Below are 23,711 nucleotides of genomic sequence, written 5' to 3'. Positions count from 1 at the left end.
TACAAACCGTAACAGGAAAGGTGAGGTGACGTAAATTAGTGACATGCATTGTGGTATTTGAAAAACCAACTAACTAGTTAACAGAAACAGTTAGCTAAAAGATTATTTTCAATAAGCATAATTATTAATTACTACATTATTTTAGGTAACTAACCTGTTGTGCTTATATTAATTTCCTTTGTGCGCTGGGTGAAAGTGTGCACGTGCACAGCTTAGAGGGAATATGGTTCTGTCCTCTTCATCAGATTCCCCCCCTTCTCCAGTCCTTTATCTCTTTCACTTCCCTGCTCTTTATTTCACCCCTTCCCCTCTCCCGGCTTCACCTGTCACCTACTACCTTGTATTTCTTCCTCCCCTCCCCTCACCTTCTTACTTTGACTTTTCATCTTTTTCCCCAGTCCTGATGAAGGGTCTCGGCCTGACACGCCAACTAGTTACTCCTTTCCATAGACACTACCTGGCCTGCTGAGCTCTTCCAGTCTTGTGTGTGTGTGTGTGTGTGTGTGTGTGTGTGTGTGTGTTGCTTGGAGCTCCAGCATCTGCAGATTTTCTCGTTTGTGATTGGACACATCCATGACTTATTTTGGACATGCATTTATATCACTTTAACTTCCAAACAGAATTATGGTCACTTTGGATTACATAAAACTTTTTGATATGATAGTCTCGGCTAAAACAGGATAAGCAGGATATTCTTCATTCCAGTTAGAAAGTAAAATACAGATGCAAGCAAGCTGTCACTCCATTTTTATTAACATTTTAATTATCACAATACAAGCCTAATCTGAATTATACATTTATGATTTTACTTCAGACTAAGGCAAAGGACACAGGCCTTTCAAACAATAGCAATGGGAAACAAAACTGGAACAATACAATTAAATATTGTACAAAGTCTTCTTACATTTGCACACAGAAAACACCGATTTTCTTACTGTAAATTGAGAAGCATTTTTTAATCCCTTTCCTGAAGACAAAGGGATTGATGAAAGGCGAATGAGATCAGGAAGCCAAATACACCAGCTTAACCCTAATTGATTCTGTTCTCTCCCTCAACATGTTACCTAACATCTTCTCAAAGGCAAAATGTACGGGTGATGGAACTACCCTAGCCACACCCAGAAGATAAATCTGCCAACACCAATTCTTGACCCAGCTGAGGTTCACAGCATAAACTTTACCAGCAGAAGTGACATTAGATCTAGTTCAGTTCCTGTTCAATTGTAAATACATTCTGACACATACTTGGTTGGCTGTACAAACAGCTAGTTTCTGTGTCACCATAAATCCCAGAACTGCAGCTAAACAACAATCTTTAATTGGTCCAAGTGATTCAGTAGGGCTCTAGCTGAATTACCAAAAAATTAAGTTTCTTTCTGTTGCAGCACATTTCTTCTTCAATATATCAATGTTTTCTTGTACCCATGCTTCATTGTACATTTTCTTCCCTTCAAGCATCTGCTGCAGCTCAAATATTGTTTCTGATTCTACCGCTTTCCCTTGCCTAAGCAATGTAGTTTGAATTATGTATAGTTCATTCAGATAGTTCAGCCTAGAGATCTCTCTTTTTATGTCTGACAGCTCCTGACTGGTGAAATGAGGTCTGTTTTCTGTAATCCACTTTACTAGCCGCTCACTTTCTTGCTCAACCATAATTCTCTGGTAATTCTGCAGCTTGCTTTCGCTGGACTTCAAGTCGGCAATTTTGGATAAGAGGGTAATCTTGTGCCCGAGAGTGGTCAACTTGTGGAGACTTGTATTGGATTCTTGCAGCTGCAACTGCAAAGTAAGGGCTTCCGAGAGATAATATTCAGTTAATTCTTTCTTTTCTTCCAAAAACTGTAACAGGCATATACTGTGGTTTCTGAGCTCTTCTTCATCTCCCAAGGTACTGATTTTGATACTCTCGATCTCAGCAAGAGCTCTCTTAACGATGGCCCCATAGCGTAGGCTGTTCTGGATTGGGATCGAGCATTTAGGGCAGAGACGCAGCTTCGGCTCAGAGCTGTCTGTCTGTTGCATCCACTTGTCAAACTCCTTCACTGCGAAGACGTGCCCACACTCCTGCAGCTGCACGAATCTGGTATCAGGCTGGTCTTCTCCACCGAAGAATATCTCCGTCACCTCCTCCTCGTGGCAGGTCCGGCACTTGTTGGGGCAGGGCTCACCGCACAGGCCGATGCATGGGTGGCCACAGTCCAGCACCTGGGAGCACGGCTGGTCGCAGGGCAGCCGATCACAGGGCTCATGGCACAACCGGGTGCACCGGGCGTGCGGGCAGCTCCAGGCACAGGGCTCCCGGCAGGGCTGGCAGGGCTCGCCGCAGCTCCTCGGGCATGTGCCATGCGGGCAGCGGTTTCTGCAGGGCCGGGAGCAGGGCGGGCAAACCGCGCCGCAGCAGCTGCCCCTGCACGGGTGCAAGCAGGGCAGCATGCGCGCGCATGGAGCCTTGCAGGCGGCGTGCAGCCTCAAGCTGCTGCACACGGAGCAGCTGCCGGTGCAGGGATGCTCGCAGGCCAGCTGCGCCCCGCAGGTCGCCTGGCAGGGCCAGGTCTCAGCCTCCTGGCGCTGGTAGCACTGTGCCCAACTCTGGTGGCCGCAGAGCTGCGTGAGCTGGATCCTGCTGGGGCATTTCCGGGTGCAGACCTCCCCACAGGGGCGAAGGCACCTGTGGCCACAGTCCAGGGTCTTGCTGCAGGGCGCCTGGCAGCTGAACTGCTCTGGGGGTACAGAGCAAGCCACCTGCTGCTGGTGACCACACGTGGGGATGACTTTGCTTACCTTCACCTTGCAACCACCGCAGGCCTGCCAGCAAGCCCTGGGGCAAGGGTGGCCTACCGCGCAGGCCTTCGGGCACGGCAAGGAGCACCGGTACTCCTTGTGCTTGGGGTCATACGGGTGGCAATGCAAAGTGCACGCGTGTCCGCACTCGAGGGGGAAATTGCAAGGCATCAGGCACCCGCCCTGAGGGACCTTGGCAAAATCCTCCGCAGATGACACCAGTGTGTCCATTCCTGGGTGGTTCTGGCAGGAAAGCTGCAGAGAGGTACCGATGTTGCCTCCTTCACGCAGCGATCCAACAATGGCTGCCCACAGAGGGACCTGCTTTGCCAGCAGACTCATATTACCTATGCAGTAGAAGCCTTTTCTCGCCCGAGAAAGAGCAACACAGACACGGTTCGGTATTCGCAGGAACCCCACCACGCCCTGCTTGTTGCTTCGAACAAGCGACAGAATCACAATGTCATTTTCTTCCCCTTGATACTTGTCCACCACACAGACATTTATGCCATTAAATATCATCTTGGGCATTATGTTCTTCAAGCAGAGCAGCTGTCCCGAGTAAGTGGTTAGAATGGTTATCTGCGATGGCTTATATTCCTGCTGGAGGAAGTACTTGCAAAGGGCCATGACAAAGTGTGCTTCATGTGGATTTTGATAGCTTTTCCCTTCCTTGAAATGATCCTCTGGCTCTTCATGGTCAATGAAGTACAGGTTTGTGGAAATTCCCTAATTTTAAAACAAAACATAGAAGGAATCTTTATGTTAATGAATCATTACCATTTTGGTTTTCGTTAGATGAATAGATTTATCAGTCTACAATCACAGCTGGAAGCTATTATGGCAAGGTGACCTTGGAGAAATTGCAAAAGGATTCACTAAAATGGTACCAAGGGTGTCAGGTGCTAAATGACAGAGAGTGGGTGACATTTAAAAAAAATTAAAGTATAGCCCCAGTGGAGAGTACTTGAACAACAGCAACCCACGCAGTGATGATAATCCAAAGGTGCTGTTAGTCAGGGAGGTTCAGGATTTTGTCACACAGTGAAGGAACAATGATGTACAGTATGTCCAGGACAAAATGGTCAGTGACTTTACAGGAAGGGATACTAGTAAAGCAGGGATTGTTCCTTGAAATAAGATGAAGGAAATTTTAATTAAGTGGTTCAAAATTTGACCAGTGCTGATACAGCAGGCATATAGAAATTGTTTTCACTGGAAGTAGGAGCCAAAAGACATGAATTTAATATATTTTGAAATAAAAATAAGATAAAGTTTCTTTATACTTTTATGCTGACTGATGTTATGATTTGGAATGTAGAAATGCCAAAATGAAGTGGGTGTAACAACAGGATTTGCTAAAGAATTGAATGCATACTTAAAAGGAAAACATTCAGGGTTCTGGCAAAATTGCGAAGTAGTAAGAACTCGGGGATTGCTCTTTTCAGAAGATGATGTGGCTAAAATAAGCCAAATGATCTAAATTTGCTGCAAACTTCAATGTTGGCCTTCAACACGATATTATGAAACAATATGCCTTAGGTCCTGACGTAAGTTCTCAGTAGCAAAGCTCACTTCAGTACCCCTTTGACTTTCTGTTCAGTTTAATGATACCATTAGCTTTTCTCAGTTGTCAAGTTCATTATTTATAAAATTAAAATCAGTGCTGCAAAACCATATTACTAATTCTGTACCTATTTATTAACAAATAGACATTGCTAATTATTACTTATTTCTCAAGAAAAAAATCTAACCCCAAGGTAATGCAGTGGTTAGCACCATGTTATTTCAGCTCCAGGAGTCCCGCCGTCTGTAGGGAGTTTGTATGTTCTCCCTGTGACTGCTTTCCTCCGGGTGCTCTGGTTTCCTCCCACAATCCAAAGACCTGATATCAAGTTAATTGGTCATTGTAAATTGTCCTGTGATTGGGCTAGTGTTAAACAGGTGGGTTGTTGGGTTGGAAGAGCCAGTTCTGGGCTGTATCTCTAAATAAAAAAAATCTAAACAGCAGAGTACACTAGTTTTACACCCACCACAATGAGACTTTAATGTGACATCCAAAGGATGACAGCTGAGAACTTACAACCCTTTCTGATACTGCTCTGCAGTCTTAGCTGAGAACCCAACCTCTCAGAATCAGAGACTTTTAATATGGCACAAAAACAGGAACCGTTTTTTTTAAAAAATGTGCTCAAGACTTTAACAGTGCACATTGACTGTAGAAAGCTCAGTCATAACTACTTCAGTGTTTTAGAATAAAAAAGATACCTTGATGTTTTCATATAGTTTCACAGATTCTGTGTTTTCCAACTTCTCATAGATGTGTGGTGTTATCAGTTTTGCAATTTCAGGGCGCATTCGATGCTGAAAAGGAAGGCAAATCAACAACAATGAATCTTCAGCAGGTGTTTTTAAACATACTGGCATGTACACATCTAGAAAAGATTAAAGGTAACTGATAAGCAAAGCTTTTGGCATTTAAAGAAATGAACACAACCAAAAAGTGAGCATCAGGCAATTTGGTAAGCTCCATTTTATCACACCAACCTTAGCCTTGGTCCTATCAAGAATATTTCCTCAACTATATTCATTCCTCCCACTCCATCTGCAATTTACAAATTTTCTTTCTTCTCTAGTTCTGATAAAAGACCAATGACATAAAATATTAAATTTCTGCACAGAAACTCCCTGACCTCTATTTCCTGTTCCAATTATAAACCAATAGTGCCCTTTAACTTGAATAAGTGTTAAACATCCTGCTTAAGCTCAGGCTTCCAATCTTGATTTGACTTTGGCATTTGATGCTCTATCAGATCTTCTGATTATATTCCATTTTTTTTCTCCCTCTATTTCCCACAAACTACCTTCACTCCCCTCATGTACCCCAAGTGGAAAACATGCTACGGAGCATAAAAGGACAGGGAACAGTAAGGAAGGAGGATGTATCAAAAGAACAGTTTAATACTGAAGGAAACAAATGCTGAGCACAAGTTGACTTCTAACATGCTTTCTTAATTGCCAGTCGGAAGATTGAGAAACTCACTTGGTAATCGAGTCGAACAAAAGGCACATTCATCATTATTAGCCGCTCGAACAAGGAAACTTCCAAGTTGAAACGTCTCGCTAGTTCATACACTGTTGCACTTGGGCGGAGCTAAAATCACAAGATGACAAAGCAGTGAGTCAGACAGATATATAGTATGGTTTTAATTTTCAGGACAGGGCAGAAATGAATGATGCTTTGGGAATGAGGATGTTGCAAGAATATGAAGGAAAGGAAACACCAAGAGTTTGAGTGCCAGCAATTGGTAGCACTGAGTCAGTAGGTTCTGGTTTCGCTTCAGGAAGTTGCTGGGGGCTAATTTTCAATTCCATTCTGAACTGACTGACACACTGTCAAAAGTACTTCTGCCCAATGAGACAATAAATGGTTGGCACAACGGTGTGGCTAGTGGGGCCAGTGCTTCGCAGCTCCAGAAGCCAGGTTCAATCCTGACCTCCTGTGTTGTCCATATTGTTTGCACATTCTCCCATTGACTGCGTGGCTTTCCTTAGGCTGCTCTTGTTCCCACCACATCTCAAAAGATTGCAAGCCAGTTGGGTCATTTAGTCACTGAAAATTGCCCCTGGTGTGTGGGCCTGTAGAAATTTGTTAAAAATAAAATGGGTTAGTGTAAATGAATGTAGACAATCAGTATGGACTGAATAACTATTTCCATGCTGTCTCTCTCCAAAGATTCTCAATCAAGAAACTCTCTTGAATAAATAATGTTGATTCCTGTCTTAATATTAATTCCTCAACCAAAATCTCCAAAACGGGTTACTTGCTCACTGCCATGTTACTGTTTGCAGGAGCTTACTTTATTTAACCTGTCGTAATTCCTCCATTACAACACTGACTACATTTCAAGTGACTTGTTTAAGGGTCGGTCTAGGTTTCTTATGCTCAGACGTCCGAAGTCAGATTTGAACCCACAGCTTCAACTCAACTGCGAGAATGTCAGGTTAGCTGCTTGGTTGCACACAATCATACAGAATTGACTATTGCAAGACTGCAGAGCTTTAATTAACTCTTTATGGAAATCTTGAAGTCTACTCTCAGCATGTGGCTGCTGATGACCAATATCAATACAGCCCTGCATAGATCCACTAGGTGTGTCTGTTGCTGCTACTAACTTGCTCTTTAGCATATTCCTCATCAAACCAGGATAAATATAGCTACAGAGGTAGATTCGGGACCATGGAATACTAAGTAGTCAAATACAATTGTGATGTTCTTGGTTTACAGGGCTCCAGCATTCAACCACCAGATCTCTACTAGGCCTAATAATGTACTCAGATGTCTGGGGTAGTGTACTCATGACTGTATGACTTAGAATATCAACAATGGACACACCAGAAAGAAATTGCTCAGGACTTTTTGAGGCAAAGAAAATAATCCTAGCTGCCTATTTGACCTTTGTAGATTGCCTTGGTGTTGTAAGTGAGGAAACAGATTCCGTAGGTCTCAAAGGCAAGGACTCTGGATACACAGTCTTGGTAGTAAAGGATTTTATTTACAGAAGGCAAACGTGGGAAAATGGCAACAGAAGCAACACGCACACAATTTACAGCACTCGTGGGAAAAGTCGGATCGGCAATAAAACACACATGGACAATAACGAACATGGGAAGATCGCATGGGAATAAAGTACGTACACACACACACACAGACACAGACACACACACACACACACAAACATCCCCCCCAACGGAAAAGTCAATACAATACCCACCACCCCTTGACATTGTGCAGGCACAGCTCTATGCTATTAGGGACAATAATCAACGCTCCCAACCCTATTCAATGCACAGCTCACCAACAGTTTCTCCAGCACCGTTCCACGGTTCTCAGCCTGGAGTGAAGCAGGGTGGTCCCTCGGAGATGGCAAAGAGAGAGAGAGCCCAGCACATGTGGCACCCTTGTAGTGCAGGAGGGCTGGAGGGTCCAGCCCAGGCAATTCACAGGGTGCCAATGGCTCGGTGCCAGCCAAGTCAAGCTGATTACAAAGGCCAATTGCCCGAGGCCAAGTACAAGGCTAATTAAAGGGGTGAATGGTTAGGTGTGCATTGATGGGCCAGGAGGGGCCAAACCTTGATTGGCAGGTGGCATGCTGTGCGACCAGGTAGTGGGCAGTGCTGTCACGTGACATTCATGACCCCTCCAATACACTTGGAAAAGATCTTTGACCAGCGGCCAATCTGGACATCAGAGATTTGGAGAGGAGGGGACTTCAATCAGGTCCACTGTCCGAGGCTAAAAGGCAGGGGCAGGTCACGGCAGCATAATACAGTTTTCACCAGCCACCAGTCGGCATTAAGGATTGATTAGGAAGAGCAAATTAAAGGACGGCAGGGGCAAGCAGTTGTAGTCTGAGTGGACACAATCAGAGAGGAGATCTTAAGGCTTTAGCTCTTTGAGGCTTCAGCGGCTTCACTCAGAGAAAGCAAAGGAAAGAAAAGCTCAAGTTTTTTCCTTCTCTTCTTTATAATCTGCTCAGCTATGGCAGAAGAAATGACAGGCAAGATAGTGAAATGCTCCTCTTGCAGGATGTGGGAGGGCAGGGAGGTTTCCAGCGTCCGGGACGACTACACCTGTGAGAGGTGCATCTAGCTGCAGCATCTAACAAACTGCGTTATGAGTTGGAGCTGGAACTTGAACGCTGCATCATTCAGGAGGCTGAGGGAGTGATAGATGGAACATATAGAGAGATAGTTACACCCAAGGTGCAGGGCACAGGAAACTGGGTGACAGTCAGGAAGGGGAAAGGGGTTAAGGAACCAACGTAGGGTACCCCTGTGGCCATCCCCCTCAATAACAACACTTTGGATGCTGTCAGGGGGATGACCTAACAGAGGAAAGTCACAGTGGTCGAATCTGCCTCTCTGACTCAGAAGGAAAGTGGGAAAAAGAGGCATGCTGTGATGATAGGGGATTCATTAGTTAGGGGAATGGACAGGAGGCTCTGTGGTAAAAACAAGCTTCCTGGATGTTATGTTGCCTCACGGGTGCCAGGAGCCCAGATATTTCAGATCAGTCCTTCGCATTCTTTAAGTGGGAGGGTGAACAGCCAGAAGTCTTGGTTCATGTAGGTACTAATGACATCGGTAGGATGAGTCACAAGGTTCTGCATAGGGAATTCAGAGAGATAGGTGCTAAGTTGAAGGGCAGGACCTTCAGGGTTATGATCTCAGGATTGTTACTCATGCCACATGTTAGTGAGGCCAGAACTAGGAAGATTATGCAGTTTAATATGTGGCTAAGGAGTTGGTGTAGGAGGGAAGGGATAAGATTTTTGGATCATTGGGCTCACTTCCAGGGAAGGTGGGGCCTGTACAGTAGGGACGGTTTGCGCCCGAACAGGAAGTAGACTAATATCTTAGTGGGAAACACATTTTAATTCCACATTCCATTCCCATTCTGACATGTCTATCCGCGGCCTCCTCTACTGTAAAGATGAAGCCACACTCAGGTTGGAGGAACAACACCTTATATTCCGTCTGGGTAGCCTCCAACCTGATGGCATGAATATCGACTTCTCTAACTTCCGCTAAGGCCCCATCTCCCCCTCGTACCCCATCTGTTACTTATTTTTATACACACATTCTTTCTCTCACTCTCCTTTTTCTCCCTCTGTCCCTCTGAATATACCTCTTGCCCATCCTCTGGGTCCCCGCCCCCCTTGTCTTTCTTCCCGGACCTCCTGTCCCATGATCCTCTCGTATCCCCTTTTGCCTATCACCTGTCCAGCTCTTGGCTCTATCCCTCCCCCTCCTGTCTTCTCCTATCATTTTGGATCTCCTCCTCCCCCTCCAACTTTCAAATCCCTTACTCACTCTTCCTTCAGTTAGTCCTGACGAAGGGTCTCGGCCTGAAACGTCGACTGTACCTCTTCCTAGAGATGCTGCCTGGCCTGCTGCGTTCACCAGCAACTTTGATGTGTGTTGCTTGAATTTCCAGCATCTGCAGAATTCCTGTTGTTTTCTTAGTGGGAAAGTTTGTTAATGCTGCATGGTGGGGTTTAAGGTAGAGTTGCAGGGGGATGGGAACCAGAGAGCCAGAACAGTTAGTGGAGAGGTTGTGGAGGCAGATGTTGGTAAGACTTCAGACAAAGTAAGGAATCAGAAAGGTTGAGCATGGTGCGACTAGTGTCCTGAGCTGCATGTATTTCAATGCAAGAAGTACCGTAGGAAAGGTGGGTAACAATGCTAAAAATGAGGTAACTGGTTTACAAACAGTAGTAGCGTGTAGTGAGGAGAGGCTGTCGATAGGGCAAAATTGCAGTCAATAGGATGAGTTGCAACGTAAAAGGCAGACAAAATTGAAAAGGGAGGCAGAGGGGGTGAGTTGCTGTTGGTAAAAAATGAAATCAAATCATTATAATGAGGTAGTATAGGATCAGAAGGTGTTGAGTCATTGTTGATACAGCCAAGGAACTGCAAGGGTAAAAATACCCTGGTGGGAGTTGTATACAGCCCCCAAACAGTAGTAAGGATCTGGTCTACAAATTACAATGGGACATAGAAAATGCATGCCAAAAGGGCAATGTTACAATAGTCATGGGGGATTTCAACATGCAGGTAGATTGGGAAAATCAGGTTGGTGCTGGATTACAGGAGGGGAAGTTTCTAGAGTGCCTACGAGATGGCTTTTTAGAGCAGCTTGAGATTGAGCCCACTCAAGGATCAGCTATTGGGTGTTGTGCAATGAATGAGAATTGGTTAGATACCTTAAGTGTAAAAGAACCCTTAGGGGAAAGTGATTATAATATGATCAAATTCACCCCTGAAATTTGAGAAGGAGAAGCTAAAGTCAGATCTATCAGTATACAGTGGAGTAAAGGGAATTACTGAGGCATGGGAGACGAATTGGCCAGAATTGATTGGAAAAGAACACTGGCAGGGATGATGGCAGAGCAGCAATGGCTGGAATTTCTGGAATTAATGACAAAGACATAGGATGTATACATCCCAAAGAGGAAGAAGTATTCTAAAGGAAAGATGACACAACTATGTTGAAGGAGAGAAGTCAAAGCCAAGATAAAACCCAAAGAGAAGGCATAAGATAGAGCAAAAATTAATGGGAAGTTAAGAGTATTGGAAAGATTCAAAAACCAACAGGGGGGAAGCAAAAAAAGTAATTAAGGTAAAAATGGAATACGAAAGTAAGCCAGCCAGTAATATTAAAGAGGATACCAAAAGTTTCTTCAGGTACATAACATGTAAAAGATAGGCAAGAATGAATATTGGACTGCTGGTAAACGATGCTGGAGAGGTAGTAAAGGGGGACAATGAAATAGGAGATGAACTGAGTAAGTATTTTACATCACTCTTCACTGTGGAAGACACTAGTAGTATGGTAAACACGAGGAATTCTGCAGATGCTGGAAATTCAAGCAACACACATCACATTTGCTGGTGAACGCAGCAGACCAGGCAGCATCTCTAGGAAGAGGTACCGTCTAGGCCCAAAACGTCAACTGTACCTCTTCCTAGAGATGCTGTCTGGCCTGCTGCGTTCACCAGCAAATTTGACTAGTAGTATGGTGGAAGTTTCAGGTGTCAATGGTCATGAAGTGTCTGAAGTTACCATAACTAGAGAGAAGGTTCTTGGGTAACTTAAAAGCCTGAAGGTAGATAAGTCACCTGGACCAGATGGTGTACACCCCAGAGTTCTGAACGGGAGGCTGAAGAGATTGTGGAAGCATAAGGCATTAGTAATGATCTTTCAAGAATCACTAGATTCTTGGATTTTCAGAAGGCCTTTGATAAAGTGCCATACATGAGGCTGCTTAACAAGTTACAGGCCCATGGTATGATAGGAACAATTCTGGCATCAATAAAGCAGTGGCTGATTGGCTGGAGGCAAAAAGTGGCAATAAAGGGAGCCTTTTCTGACTGGCTGCTGGTGACTAGTAGCATTCAACTGCGGCTTGTGATGGGACCAATTATTTGTACGTTATATATCAATGATTTAGATGATGGCTTTGTTGCAAAGTTTGCAGAAAATATGAAGATAGGTGGAGGGCAGGCAGTTTTGATGCTGTAGAGGGGCTACAGAAGGACTTAGGCAGATTAGGAGAGTGGGCAAAGAAATGGCAAATGGAATAGTGTCAGGAAGTGTATGGCTATGCACTTTGGTAGAAGAAGGAGTTGACTATTTTCTAAATGCAGAGAAAATACAAAAAAACAGAGGTGTAAGGGGACTTGGGAGTCCTTGTGCAGGATTCCTAAAGGTTAATTTGCAGGTTGAGTCTGTGGTGAGGAACACAAATGCAATGTTAGCATTCATCAAGAGAACTAGAATATAAAAGCAAGGATGTAATGTTGAAAATTTATAAAGCACTGGTGAGGACTCCCTTGGAGTATTGTGGGCAGATTTGGGCTCCTTATCTCAGAAAAGATGTGCTGAAACTGGAGGAGGTTCAAAGGAGGTTCACAAAAATGATTCCAGGATTGAATAGCTTGTCATATCAGGAGCGTTTGATGGATCTGAGCTTGTACTCACTGGAATTCAGAAGGATGAGGGGTGACCTTATTGAAACCTATTGAATGGTGAAAAGCCTTGACAGAGTGGATGTGGAGTTGATGCTTCTTTTGATGGGAGAGGCTAAGGTCAGAGGACACAGCCTCAGAACACAGGGACATTCTTCTAGAATAGAGAGGAAGAAGAGTTTCTTTAGCCAGAGAGTGGAGAAACAATGGAATTCTTTGCCACAGGCAGCTGTGGGGGCCAAATCTTTATGTATATTCAAGGCAAAGGTTGATAAGATTCTTGGTTGGTCAGAGCATGAAGGGAGAGGGGGAGAAGGTAGGAGATTGCGGCTGCGAGGAAAATTGGATCAGCCATGATGAAATGGCAGAGCAGACTCAATGGGCCAAATGGCCTAATTCTGCTTCTATGTTTTACGGACTGAAGAGGAAAAAAAACACCCTTAAAATACAATTTCTGCTTGTTATTTTAAAAGGATGCAATGTTGAGCCTTAGTAGTTTTGTGGTTTGTAAACATTTTCATTTTATAGAGTTTAATTAGATCAAGGTATCTAAACTAACATTAATAAAATTTGCAAAAGATGTAAAATAGTCTGTTCACTCATTGTTTCTCAATTTATATCATACTAAATCATTTGGAGAAATTTGATTGAAGTAATTCCTACCTGCTGATGATCACCAATTAAAATGAGGTGCTGGCAGTCAGAGGTAAGAGTGGTGATGATGTGAGCTTCAAGGACTTCAGCTGCTTCTTCTACAATAACAATCCTTGGTTTGATATCTTGCACCAGGTTTCTGTATTTTGCAGCGCCTTAAAAAATAGACATAAACACCTCTTTAATCTTTGGCCAGTCACATATTGGGAAGCTGCGATGGGAGTGGTGGATTTCATTTTTAACAAACATGTGGATGTAATCAAGTACCCTCAGCATGAATGCATAACTCATGGTGATCTGAACTGGCTAAAACTTTCCAAAATTCAAGTCCCAAGATACCCTGGGAGACCCAGTTGTATGCTGAATGCTTATAAACTAAACTACAAGGAAATATTGCAGAACTTCATTTTATTCAAACACAACCCATATTTCTGGCTCCTTGCTTTGACAATTTAACTAGAAGTTACTAGTCAGCACATAAATTTAAGATGGGTCCAGCTTGGCTGGGTCTGTCCTGAATTAACACGTAATAAGTCACCATTGTAGCAGTGTCGACAAAAACTGACACCAGTTGAATTACTTCTAATGTGCACTTTATTTACCCCGCAAACACCATATACATACACCAGAAAAAACCCCACCCCCAAAAAGTAGTAACGTACAACGTAATATGTACATAGCAAACTTAATTCTGCCTAATGAAACTAAGGAGTCCCTACACCATCATTGTAGGCTGAGTGCTACCAATAGGCCTACTCCAAATGTCCAAAGGACACATGAAGTTCAGTGCAGCCACTGCAAAGCCTTTGTGGGGCAAGACCAGTCCAGCGTTCAGCTTCCACTGGAACTGAACGGCTTGTGCAACATCCTCTCACCTATTTCATGTTGTATTGTTCAAGGAAAAAACATAAATGATGCTGATTTATTATAAGGGAATGTATGGAACTGATGCATGTAAAGAAAGTTGTCCCAGTTGTATTAAATAATATGAATAACATTCTGGAATTTTTAAAAAATGCTAATAAACTAAAACTTCCCCAAAGCATTTTTAGTATATTTTGGTAGGCATCAGACATATATGGTATGAGGCTATTCTTTCAGAACAGGAAGTAAGATGAACCTGATGAGCAATGCACAATAATTATGTTAAGTTATCACTGGTGTAATTTTCAATTATCAGAAGATAAGGCATTACAAAGCTCATAGGCAGGGTAGTTCTATCCAAAATCATACAAAGTCAAAGATACTTAAATGAAAACTTTCAACATAACAACTGTCAAAATTGATCACTAGTCGAGTTACAGAAAGGTGTCTGCATAAGCACACGATATATTTACAATTGAGAGGTCACATTAGTGCGCAATACTCTGATATTTTACCTCCTATCTTTGGTAATTTCATATCATATTTTGTATCACATTATTTGTGGTGTTTGTTTCATTTTAAAACACCTTTAAAGAAGTTCTAGGATGCCCTACTTTGTGAGCTTCATCTAGATTTTACCCCATTCGATGGGTTCAGGACACTCTCAGAGGATAGGTGCAAGAGCAAATTACCTACAGAATTATAATAAAGTATAATGATCAAAATGATTGCTTCAATAAGTGATATGTTCAGATATTTTAACTGTATCATGGATCGAATCATTTTCAACTGCTCCCTCAAAGCCCTTTGGTCATTGACTAAACTGGTAGAAGTGATGACTTTGCAGTCTTTCATTGTTGTGTTCATTTCTATTTGCAGCTCTTTAGATAAAGGAGTAAATGTCCATCAGAGACAAATAACTAGACGTATTTCCACCACACAGTGCCAGCAGATGATCATCTCAACAAAAAGCAAAAAGCATCTCCTCTTTACATTTGGAGTTGTTATCACTATCAAAAGAAGGGCTAGACAAATACGTGCTACAGCTGCCTGGCCTGGCTGGAGCTGTTTTTCTACAGCAAGCCGGTCACTTCCTGAGATCCCACGGCTTTTTTTCTTCCATCCATATGAAAAAGCCAGGGCTTGAGAGTCTGGCAGAATTCTCTCCACTTGCTTGGCCAAATGCAATTCCAAAAGCACTCAAGAAGCTCAAAAGCTACCAAGTCCAAGTCAAAGTATCTCTCATGATTGGACTTGCATACTGATCAATTATAGCCTTCTACCAACAGCATATCATGGCTGCTGTGTGCACCATCTACAGAAAGTCATTGTAATTATTTGCATAAACTACTCTAATAGCACTCTTTAAATCTATGACAGTTACTACTACTACTACTACTGAGAGGACAGGCTCAGCATCAACTCAATAATGGTAAGTGAAAGATATTAAAAGGTGTGACAGCCAGTGACTTCTCTTGAAAAGGTGGGCGGGGGGGGGGGGGGGAGGAGAAAAATAATCTTGTACCAAAACATCTAAAACTGATGGATATAACTTTTTTGAAATACATTTTGCAAATTTCAATTGCCATATTTGAAAAAAAAGCAAAACAGCTTCCAGCTAGCTTTAAGTACCTGTTGTGGTCATTCCAACTACTTTTGACTCTCTGAGGAGTGTGACTTCCTCTTGATTTCGCAGCTCAGCCAGGCGGTCAACGATTCTTCGGTAGCTCCATTCGTACCTCAATATTTCACGTTTTGTTTCAGTTTGGAACTTCAACAACCACAACCTACAGCAAGATCACCTCGTTAAGCTAATATCCAAACAGACAGAAATGGCAGGCATTGCCCAGTTCGTTCACACAAATTTAGAATCTGTGGCATTTCTCAGCATTTAACTTAAGCTGCATTTCTAAACTAAATATAGCTCTTTTTGACTTAAACAGCATACAGAACAAATGTCTGGAGGTGGGGAGGAGAGGTTGAGGAATACAATTTCCAGTTTTCTGACTGCCATTGACTTGATATGGTAGCATATAACAATACCATCTTTCTAAACTGTATCACACTGTCAGATATAATGAGTCATTTGTATAATTTATCTTTGATAAGGAATTCAGTAAGCTTTATATTAGTGGGGTACATCACTGAGGTATTTAAGTGTCATTTTTATCTTCCAAATAACTGGAATTAAAATTACTATTATGTGTACAACTGCAATCAGAATTTGGCGCAGGACTTCTCAGAAGAAAAATTGACACCATTGTTTTCACAGGTCCTGTGTCCTTTTTTGAAAGAAATTTGTTGTTCTGCAGTCTGACTAATGCATAATTTCAGGCCTAATGGGTAGCCATTGGTACCATCACAACCACCTTCTCAGGGATTCTTAATAAATGCTGACTTTACAAACCGCATTTGCATTCCATGAGGGAATTTTTAAAAAAACTTGCATTTTAGTCTAAGTCCTTATAGCTTTGTCAGCAACAAAACAGGTTTGAGATATGTCACTGACCTACAGAGGAATTTGGAGTGGGAGGGGAAAGATCAAGTTGTTGTGGTCCATTTGGATAGCAACAACATAGACAAAATGAGGGGAGAGTTTCTGCTGAGGGAATTCGAGCAGCTAGGAACTAAATTAAAACACAGAACCAAAAAGTTAATAATCTCTGGATTGTTATCTGAGCCACATGCATACTAGCACAGGATTAATAAGATATAGAGTGTTAAATGTGTGGCTCAAAGACTGGTATGGAAGAAGTGGTTTTGAATTGGTGGGACACTGTCAACTGTATTGGGGATGGAGACAGGACCCAATGTATTACCATGTATGAGTGAATGCAATATATGAAGTAAGTTAGATGATTTTATAGCACAGTTAGAAATTGGCATTGAAAGAAGATCACAGCTGGGAGCTTAACATCCATGGATATATATTGTATTAAAAGGACAAGCAGGTGAGCAGAGGGATAGGGTGGCTATGATGGTAAAAATTAAATCCCAAGAAAGAAGTGACATAGGATCAAAAGATGTAGAATTCTTGTGGGTAGAGTTAAGAAACTGCAAGAATAAAAATACCCTGATGGGAGTTACATACAGGTCTCTGAACAATAGCCAGGATGTGAAGTATAAGTTACAACAGGAGCTAGAAAAGGCAAGGTCATGGAGGGCATTTCAATATGCAGGAAGACTGTGAAAATAAGGCTGGTCCTGGATCTCAGGAAAAGGAATTTGTAGAATGCCCATGAGCTGGCTTTTTAAGAGCAGCTTGTGGTTGTGCCCACTAGGGAAAAGGTAATTCTTGATTGGGTGTTATGTAATGAACCAGATTTGATCTGGGATCTTAAGGTAAAGGAACCCTCAGGAGACAGTGATCAAAATATTAATTCACCCTGCCATCTGAGAAGGAGAAGCTAAAATCAGATTCATCAACATTAGAGTCGAGTAAAGGTAACTACAGAGAGAAGAGGTGGCCAAAGTTGACTGAAAGGTTAACAGTGCAGCAGCAATGACTGGGGTTTCTGGGAGTAATTTGGAAGGTGCAAGATCAGTTCATCCCAAAGAGGTGGCACTAGAGGAAGGATGAGGCTACAGTGACTGACAAAGGAAGTCAAGGACAACATAAAAACAACGGAGGGCATACCATATAGTAAAACCCAGTGGGAAGCTAGATGACTAAGAAATTTCATAAGCCAAAAAAAGGCAACTAAAAAGCAGTAAGGAGAGAAAAAATGCAATGAATGTAAGCTAGTCAAAAAAGGATACAAAAAACAGAATTAATATTCAATTGGAAAAGGTGTTAAAGGTTATGGAGGGAAGGTAAAGAATGGGGTTGCAAGGAAAATTGTCCGACATGATTGTATAGCAGAGCAGATTCTATGGATTAATTCTACTCCTATGTCTTATGATCTAAATCAATAACCTGAAACACTACCTCTGCTTCCCTCTCCACATGCACTGCTTGGCATGTTGAACACTTCCAGTATTCACATTTACTAGAGCTGTTGGCGGTGGTTTAAGCTAATATGGAAGGGGGATGGGGACCAGTATGATAGAGCTGAGGATGAGCCAGCAGGTTTACAAGTAGATGATGGAGGCAACATGAATGTAAGGAGGTACAAGCCAATGACTGGGTACAAATGCAGACAGAACAAGGAGTTTAAATGTACTACAGAGGCAAAATTCAAAAGGGCAAAGAATGCAAAACTGAAGGGGTTGTATTTAAATGTGTGTAGCATTCAGAATAAACTGGATGAACTGGTGGCGTAATTAGAGATTGGTCGGTATGATGTCGTGGGCATCAATGAGTCGCGGCTGCAAAAAGGCCATAGTTAGGAGCTAAACAAGGATATACTTTGTATTGAAAGGATAGGCAAGAAGGCATAGGCAGTGGTGTGGCTCTGTTGGTAAGAGATGGCATTACATCTTTAGAAAGAGGTGACAAATGGTCAGAGAATGTCGAACCTTTGTGGGTGGAATTAAGGAAGTGCAAGTGAAAAAGAATCAGTATGGGAATCATATACAGGCCTCCAAATAGTAGACAAGATGTGGGGTTGAGATTGCAACGAGAACTGGAAAAGGTATATAATAAGGGTAATGTCACAATTATAATGGGAGACTTCAATATACAAGGGGATTGAGAAATCAGGTTGGTATTGGATCACAAGAGAGGGAATTTGTTGAATGCCTACAAGATGGCTTTTTAGAGGAGCTTGTGCTTGAGCCTACTTGGGGAAAGGCAGTGATCATATATGATTGAATTAATACTGCACTGTGAGAGGGAGAAACATAAGTCATATGTATCAGTATTGCAATGGAATAAAGGGAATTACAGAGGCATGAAAGATGAGCTTGGCCAGGTGGATTGCAGGAGCATTCTGGTGGGGATGACAACGGAGCAGAGGTGGCTGAAGTTCGTGGGAATAGTTCACAAGGCGCAGGATAGATATGTTCCATAGACGTAGTTCTGAAATGGCAGGGGTAGGCAACTGTGGTTGACAAGGAAAGTTAAGAATCGTATAAGAAGCAAGGAAAGGGCAGAGAATGTAGCAAAAGTGAGTGGGAAGTTGGATGATTGGGAAGCTTTTAGAATCCAAGAAAAGGCAACTAAAAAAGCTATAAGAAGGAAAAAGACGAAATATGAGGGCAAACTAGCCAATAACATAAAGCAGGATACTAAAAGTTTGTTCAGTTCTATAAAGAGTAAAAGGGAGGTGAGAGTTGATGTTGGACCACTGGAAAATGATACGGTGAGGTAGTAATGGGGGACAAAGAAATGGCAGATGAACTTAATGGGTACTTTGCACCAGTCTTCACTGTGGAAGACACGAGCAGTGTGTCAGAGGTCTATGAGTGTCTTGGAGCAGTAGTGAGCGCCATTGCTATTACAAAGGAAAAAGTACTAGGTAAACTCAAAGGTCTTCGGGTAGATAAGTCACTTGGACTAGATGGACTACATCCCAGAGTCCTGAGAGGGGCTGCTGAAGTGATAATGGATGCACTGGTCATGTTAAAGACTGGAAGATTGCAAGTGTCACTCCACTCTTTTAAGAAGAGAGGAAAGTAAAAGAAAGATAACTGTAGGCCAGTTAGCCTAACCTCAGTAGTTGGGAAAGTGTTGGAGTCTATTATTACTAATAATGAGGTTTTAAGGTACTTGGAGACTAATGATAATATAAGCCAAAGTCAGCAAGGTTTCTGTAAAGGGAACCTGACACATCTATTGAGAGTGTTTCGAGGAATTTACAAGCAGAGTGGACAAAGGAGAGGCAATGGATGTCAATTACTTGGATTTTCAGAGGGCATTTGATAAGGTGCCAAACTTAACAAGATAAAGTCCTATGGCGTTACAGGAAAGATACCGGCATGGATAGAGGAATGGCTGACAGGCAGGAGGCAGCGAGTGGGAATAAAGGGGCTCTTTTCTGGTTGGCTGCCAGTGATTGGTGGTGGTCCTCTGGGGTCAGTATTGGGACCGCTGCTTTTTACATTGTTTGCCAATGATTTGGAAAATGGAATTGATGGCTTTGTGGCAAAGTTTGCGAATGATACAAAGATGGGTGGAGGGATAGGTAGTGCTGACAATGCAATGCAATTGCAGCAGGACTTAGACAAACTGGAAGAATAGGAAAAACGTGACAGATGGAATATAGTGTTGGGAAATATATGATAATGCATTTTAATAAAAGGAACAATAGTGGAGACTGTTATCTAAATGGGGAGAAAATTCAAGCATCAAAGGTGTAGAGGGACTTAGGAGTCCTTGTGCAAGACCCCCAAAAGATTAATTTACAAGTTGAATCTGTGGCAAATAAGGCAAATGCAATGTTGACATTTATTTCAAGGGGAATAGAATATAAAAGCAAAAAGGTAATGCCGAGGCTTTATAAGGGACAGGTCAGGCCGCACTTGGGAGTATTGTCAATAGTTTTGGGCCACATATCTCAAAAAGGATATGTTGTCATTGAAAAGAGTCCAGAGGAGGTTCACGAGGATGATTACAGGAATGAAGGGGTTAATATATGAGGAGCGTTTGGCAGCTTTGGGCCTGTACTCACTGAAATTTAGAAGAATGCGACTCTCACTGAATGCTGAAAGGACTTGATTAAGTGGATGTGGAGAGGATGTTTCCTCTGGTGGGCATATCCAGAACTAGAGGGCACAGCCTCAAAATTGAGGGGCAACCTTTTAGAACAGAGGTAAGGAGGAATATTTTTAGCCGGAGAGTAGTGAATCTGTGGGACGCTCTGCCACAAACTGCAGTAGAGGCCAAGTCCGTGAGTATATTTAAAGCTGACGTTGGTAGATTCCTGACTGGAGAAGGAGATGGCGACGCGATGTAGCTCGCAGCAACCACTCCGGTGGTGATGTCTGTTATTTGTCAAGTAGGGTGCCGTGCACAATCCTGATTTGATGGAGACGGATGTGAGAGCACGGAGGAACATCTAGTGAAACTTCTGAAATGCCTGCTTCGCTACTGCTGCTACTGTGTGGTCCAGAATCTCCGGAGGGGAAGGCCTCAAGTTCTCTGCTTTTGCTTGTTGCTCGGCGGCCGGAGCGGGGTTGAAGCGCTCGGCAGAGGATGGTGCTCGGAGAGGCTGTGTCGGAGGGGCTGCTCTGAGGCTCGAAGTTTTCGGATGGACTCAAGAGTCCGCTGCAGTCGGGTGCTTCCAATGGTGCTGCATCAGCAAGTTGGCAGCACTTGGAGGTTTATGGCAGGGAGAGTCTCTCCCTTCTGCCTCCTGCATGAGATGATGAGTCTATCGGGACTTTGAGACTTTTTTTTTTACCGTGCCTATGGTCTGCTCTTTATCAAATTATGGTATTGCTTTGCACTGTTGTAACTATATGTTATAATTATGTGGTTTTGTCAGTTTTAGTCTTGGTTTGTCCTGTGTTTTCTTGTGATATCATTCTGGAGGAACATTGTATTATTTTTTAATGCATGCATTTCTAAATGATAATAAACGAAAACCGAACTGAACTGATTGGTCAGGACGTCAAAAGTATGAGCAGGCAGGTGTATGGGGTTGAGTGGGATCCAGAATCAGCCATGATGGAGTGGCAGAGCAGACACAATGGGCTGAATGGCCTAATTCTGCTCCTACGTCTTATGGTCTTATTTCAGATACATTGGATCTACACTTCTTAAATTTTCATGGGATGTTCTTACTTTGGTCGAAGAGCCAAATGAACAGCTTGAAAGTATGTTGCCTCCAAATTCATAATTACAGATTATCTTTAGTATAAACATAACCAAACCTGTACAGTCGCCAGCGATCAGGGAGGTTAAGATCCCAGACATTGTCTATCCTTCTGGCTTCTAATTCTGTCATGCTGTCAGTGTTTTGCAACTGCTCCTTAATCAAGTTTTGTATTCGTTTCTTTTCTTCCTTGGTGACCTTTACGAAACAGGAAAAAGGGACTTGTGTCAGTTAGTTAGAAATTCCAGGTCCAAATCTATTAAAATACTTGCTCTTCTTTGGACCACCCTGACTCTGGTACTATTCTTTGAAAACCTTTGCCAAAAAGGAAATAGTGGTTTTACAGGAAGACACATTACTACTGAGTTCTCAGCCAGTTAAGTGATTATCCTTCTGAATACGAAAGTTGTGGTTTCAAGTCTCACACTGATACCCCTGTGCAGTATTGACAGGGTCCTGTACCGTTGATATGAGTGCAGATTATCATATGAGACATCAAAACTCTACGTCTTATTGCTCATTTGTTCATAGGTGAACGCATGGTACCACTACGTGAAAGAGCAAGGGAGGTTTCAATGTCATCCTGGGCAATATCTATTTCCCTACCTGAAGTACAAAAACTGATTCTCAAGTTATTGTCACCGTGACATATGTTTGAGCTTTGCTGAATTTGCCGAAGAGTTTTCTGTAACACAATAAATAATTGCTAACCAAAAGGACACTGTGAGAGAGGCCATATAAACGTAAGTCTTTCCTTCACATGTGATCATGAAAAGCCAATAAATGCCTGTCTTTCTGGCAGTGCCCACGACCCACAAGTGAATCCTACAAGCATACCTCCCACTTATCATCATCTTTGTTCTCAGCCTCAGATTTTGGAGGTGCAGTCTCTCTGGGATTAAATGCCAGAAATTGCTTCTCCAGTTTAGCCAGCCGTGCATGTGCTTTCTGAAGTTGTTTCTGAAGATTGTCATCATCGATCATCCTCTCGGCTTGCATCAGTTCAGCCTCCTCTGTTACCTGAATCAACTCATCATCACCATCTTCCTCTTCAATGAAATCACTGAGATTTCCTTAAAGAAATCAAGATGGTATAACATTTTTAATTACGGAAACAAATTACTGGATAAAACCTCAAGATAAATAAAAATTATTTTCATTAACCTAAGAGAAAAGATCTCAATATTAAAAAAGGACTTACAGATTTTAAATTACTTCTGTTCTTTATTGAGCTGACTGTAATTAATGATTTTTTATTTAAACAACTGGAAACTATTTGCTTTTACTTGTATTTCGATTCTAAACAAAAGTTTAGAAAAAGTTGGATTTTCTATTTACCTATGTCTCCCTCTGTTGCACTCGAGGCAATTGTCTCCACATCATCTTCTTTAGCTTGTTCTACTGTTCCGTTCGATCTGATATAACATTCAGGCAATGCTGTCAATTGTAACCATTCCAGTATATCAAACTGGTCTGATGGATTATATGTAGATCCCACCTTGAAACATAAATAATCTCCATTTGTTAGTCCCTGGTTAACAAAGAGTTCTTACAGATGTTCATAAGGCAATTTTATCCACAAGTCAAAAAATATACAAGAATCACTCATTATAGTAATCATACCTCCACAGTATTGCAAGGAATGGCATCAAAAGCACCACAAAATTGATAACAAAGAACTATTATTCAAAATAGAAAGAAAGAGGAAACCAGCTCTGCCATTCAAAAGAATAAAGGTATGTACAGAAGTTGGATTTTTGCACGAATTAATATTATCAGAGATGTTCCATATATTATGGATATTCTTAAGTGAGACGTTCTAAAACTTAGCCCTGTCTGTATTTGATTTCACTTCACCTTCAGATAGAGGTAACTTGGCCCATGCTCAACAACTCCAAACTGATTTTTCCTACCACCCTCATACACTACGGGTAATTTACAGCAGTCAGTTCACTACCAATCACCGTATCACTGAAGAAAACCATGTGGTCACAGGGAAAACATGCAAACTCCATAGACAGGACCAGAGATCAGCATGTAGCCTCAGTTGCTGGAGCTGTTAATCAGCATCACTACCTACTGAGCACTGGGCCACCGTTTGCTCAAGTTTTCACCAAAATCTATGTCATTAAGTAAAACTATATATTTTTGAAATTCTTTTCTTTGTACAAAGAGTTCTGG

General features: G+C 42.3%; 1 protein-coding gene across 1 annotated transcript in view; it reads right to left on the bottom strand.

Moving 5' to 3' along the window:
* Window positions 1–724: 724 nt before the first annotated feature.
* Window positions 725–23,711, bottom strand: part of LOC140212538 (NFX1-type zinc finger-containing protein 1-like) — a 64,308-nt gene continuing 41,321 nt past the window's right edge. Inside the window, exons 9-16 of the mRNA XM_072283477.1 lie at window positions 22,869–23,028; window positions 22,368–22,603; window positions 21,589–21,728; window positions 15,466–15,620; window positions 12,979–13,124; window positions 5,825–5,935; window positions 5,050–5,145; window positions 725–3,510 (exon numbers count right to left, since the gene is read on the bottom strand). Coding sequence (XP_072139578.1) covers window positions 1,354–3,510; window positions 5,050–5,145; window positions 5,825–5,935; window positions 12,979–13,124; window positions 15,466–15,620; window positions 21,589–21,728; window positions 22,368–22,603; window positions 22,869–23,028 — 3,201 coding nt within the window. The 3' untranslated portion in view covers window positions 725–1,353. The remainder of the gene's footprint in view (window positions 3,511–5,049; window positions 5,146–5,824; window positions 5,936–12,978; window positions 13,125–15,465; window positions 15,621–21,588; window positions 21,729–22,367; window positions 22,604–22,868; window positions 23,029–23,711) is intronic.

This window comes from Mobula birostris, chromosome 19, assembly GCF_030028105.1.
Source record: "Mobula birostris isolate sMobBir1 chromosome 19, sMobBir1.hap1, whole genome shotgun sequence".
NCBI lineage: Eukaryota > Metazoa > Chordata > Chondrichthyes > Myliobatiformes > Myliobatidae > Mobula > Mobula birostris.
This window is presented reverse-complemented; position numbering and strand designations above follow the sequence as displayed.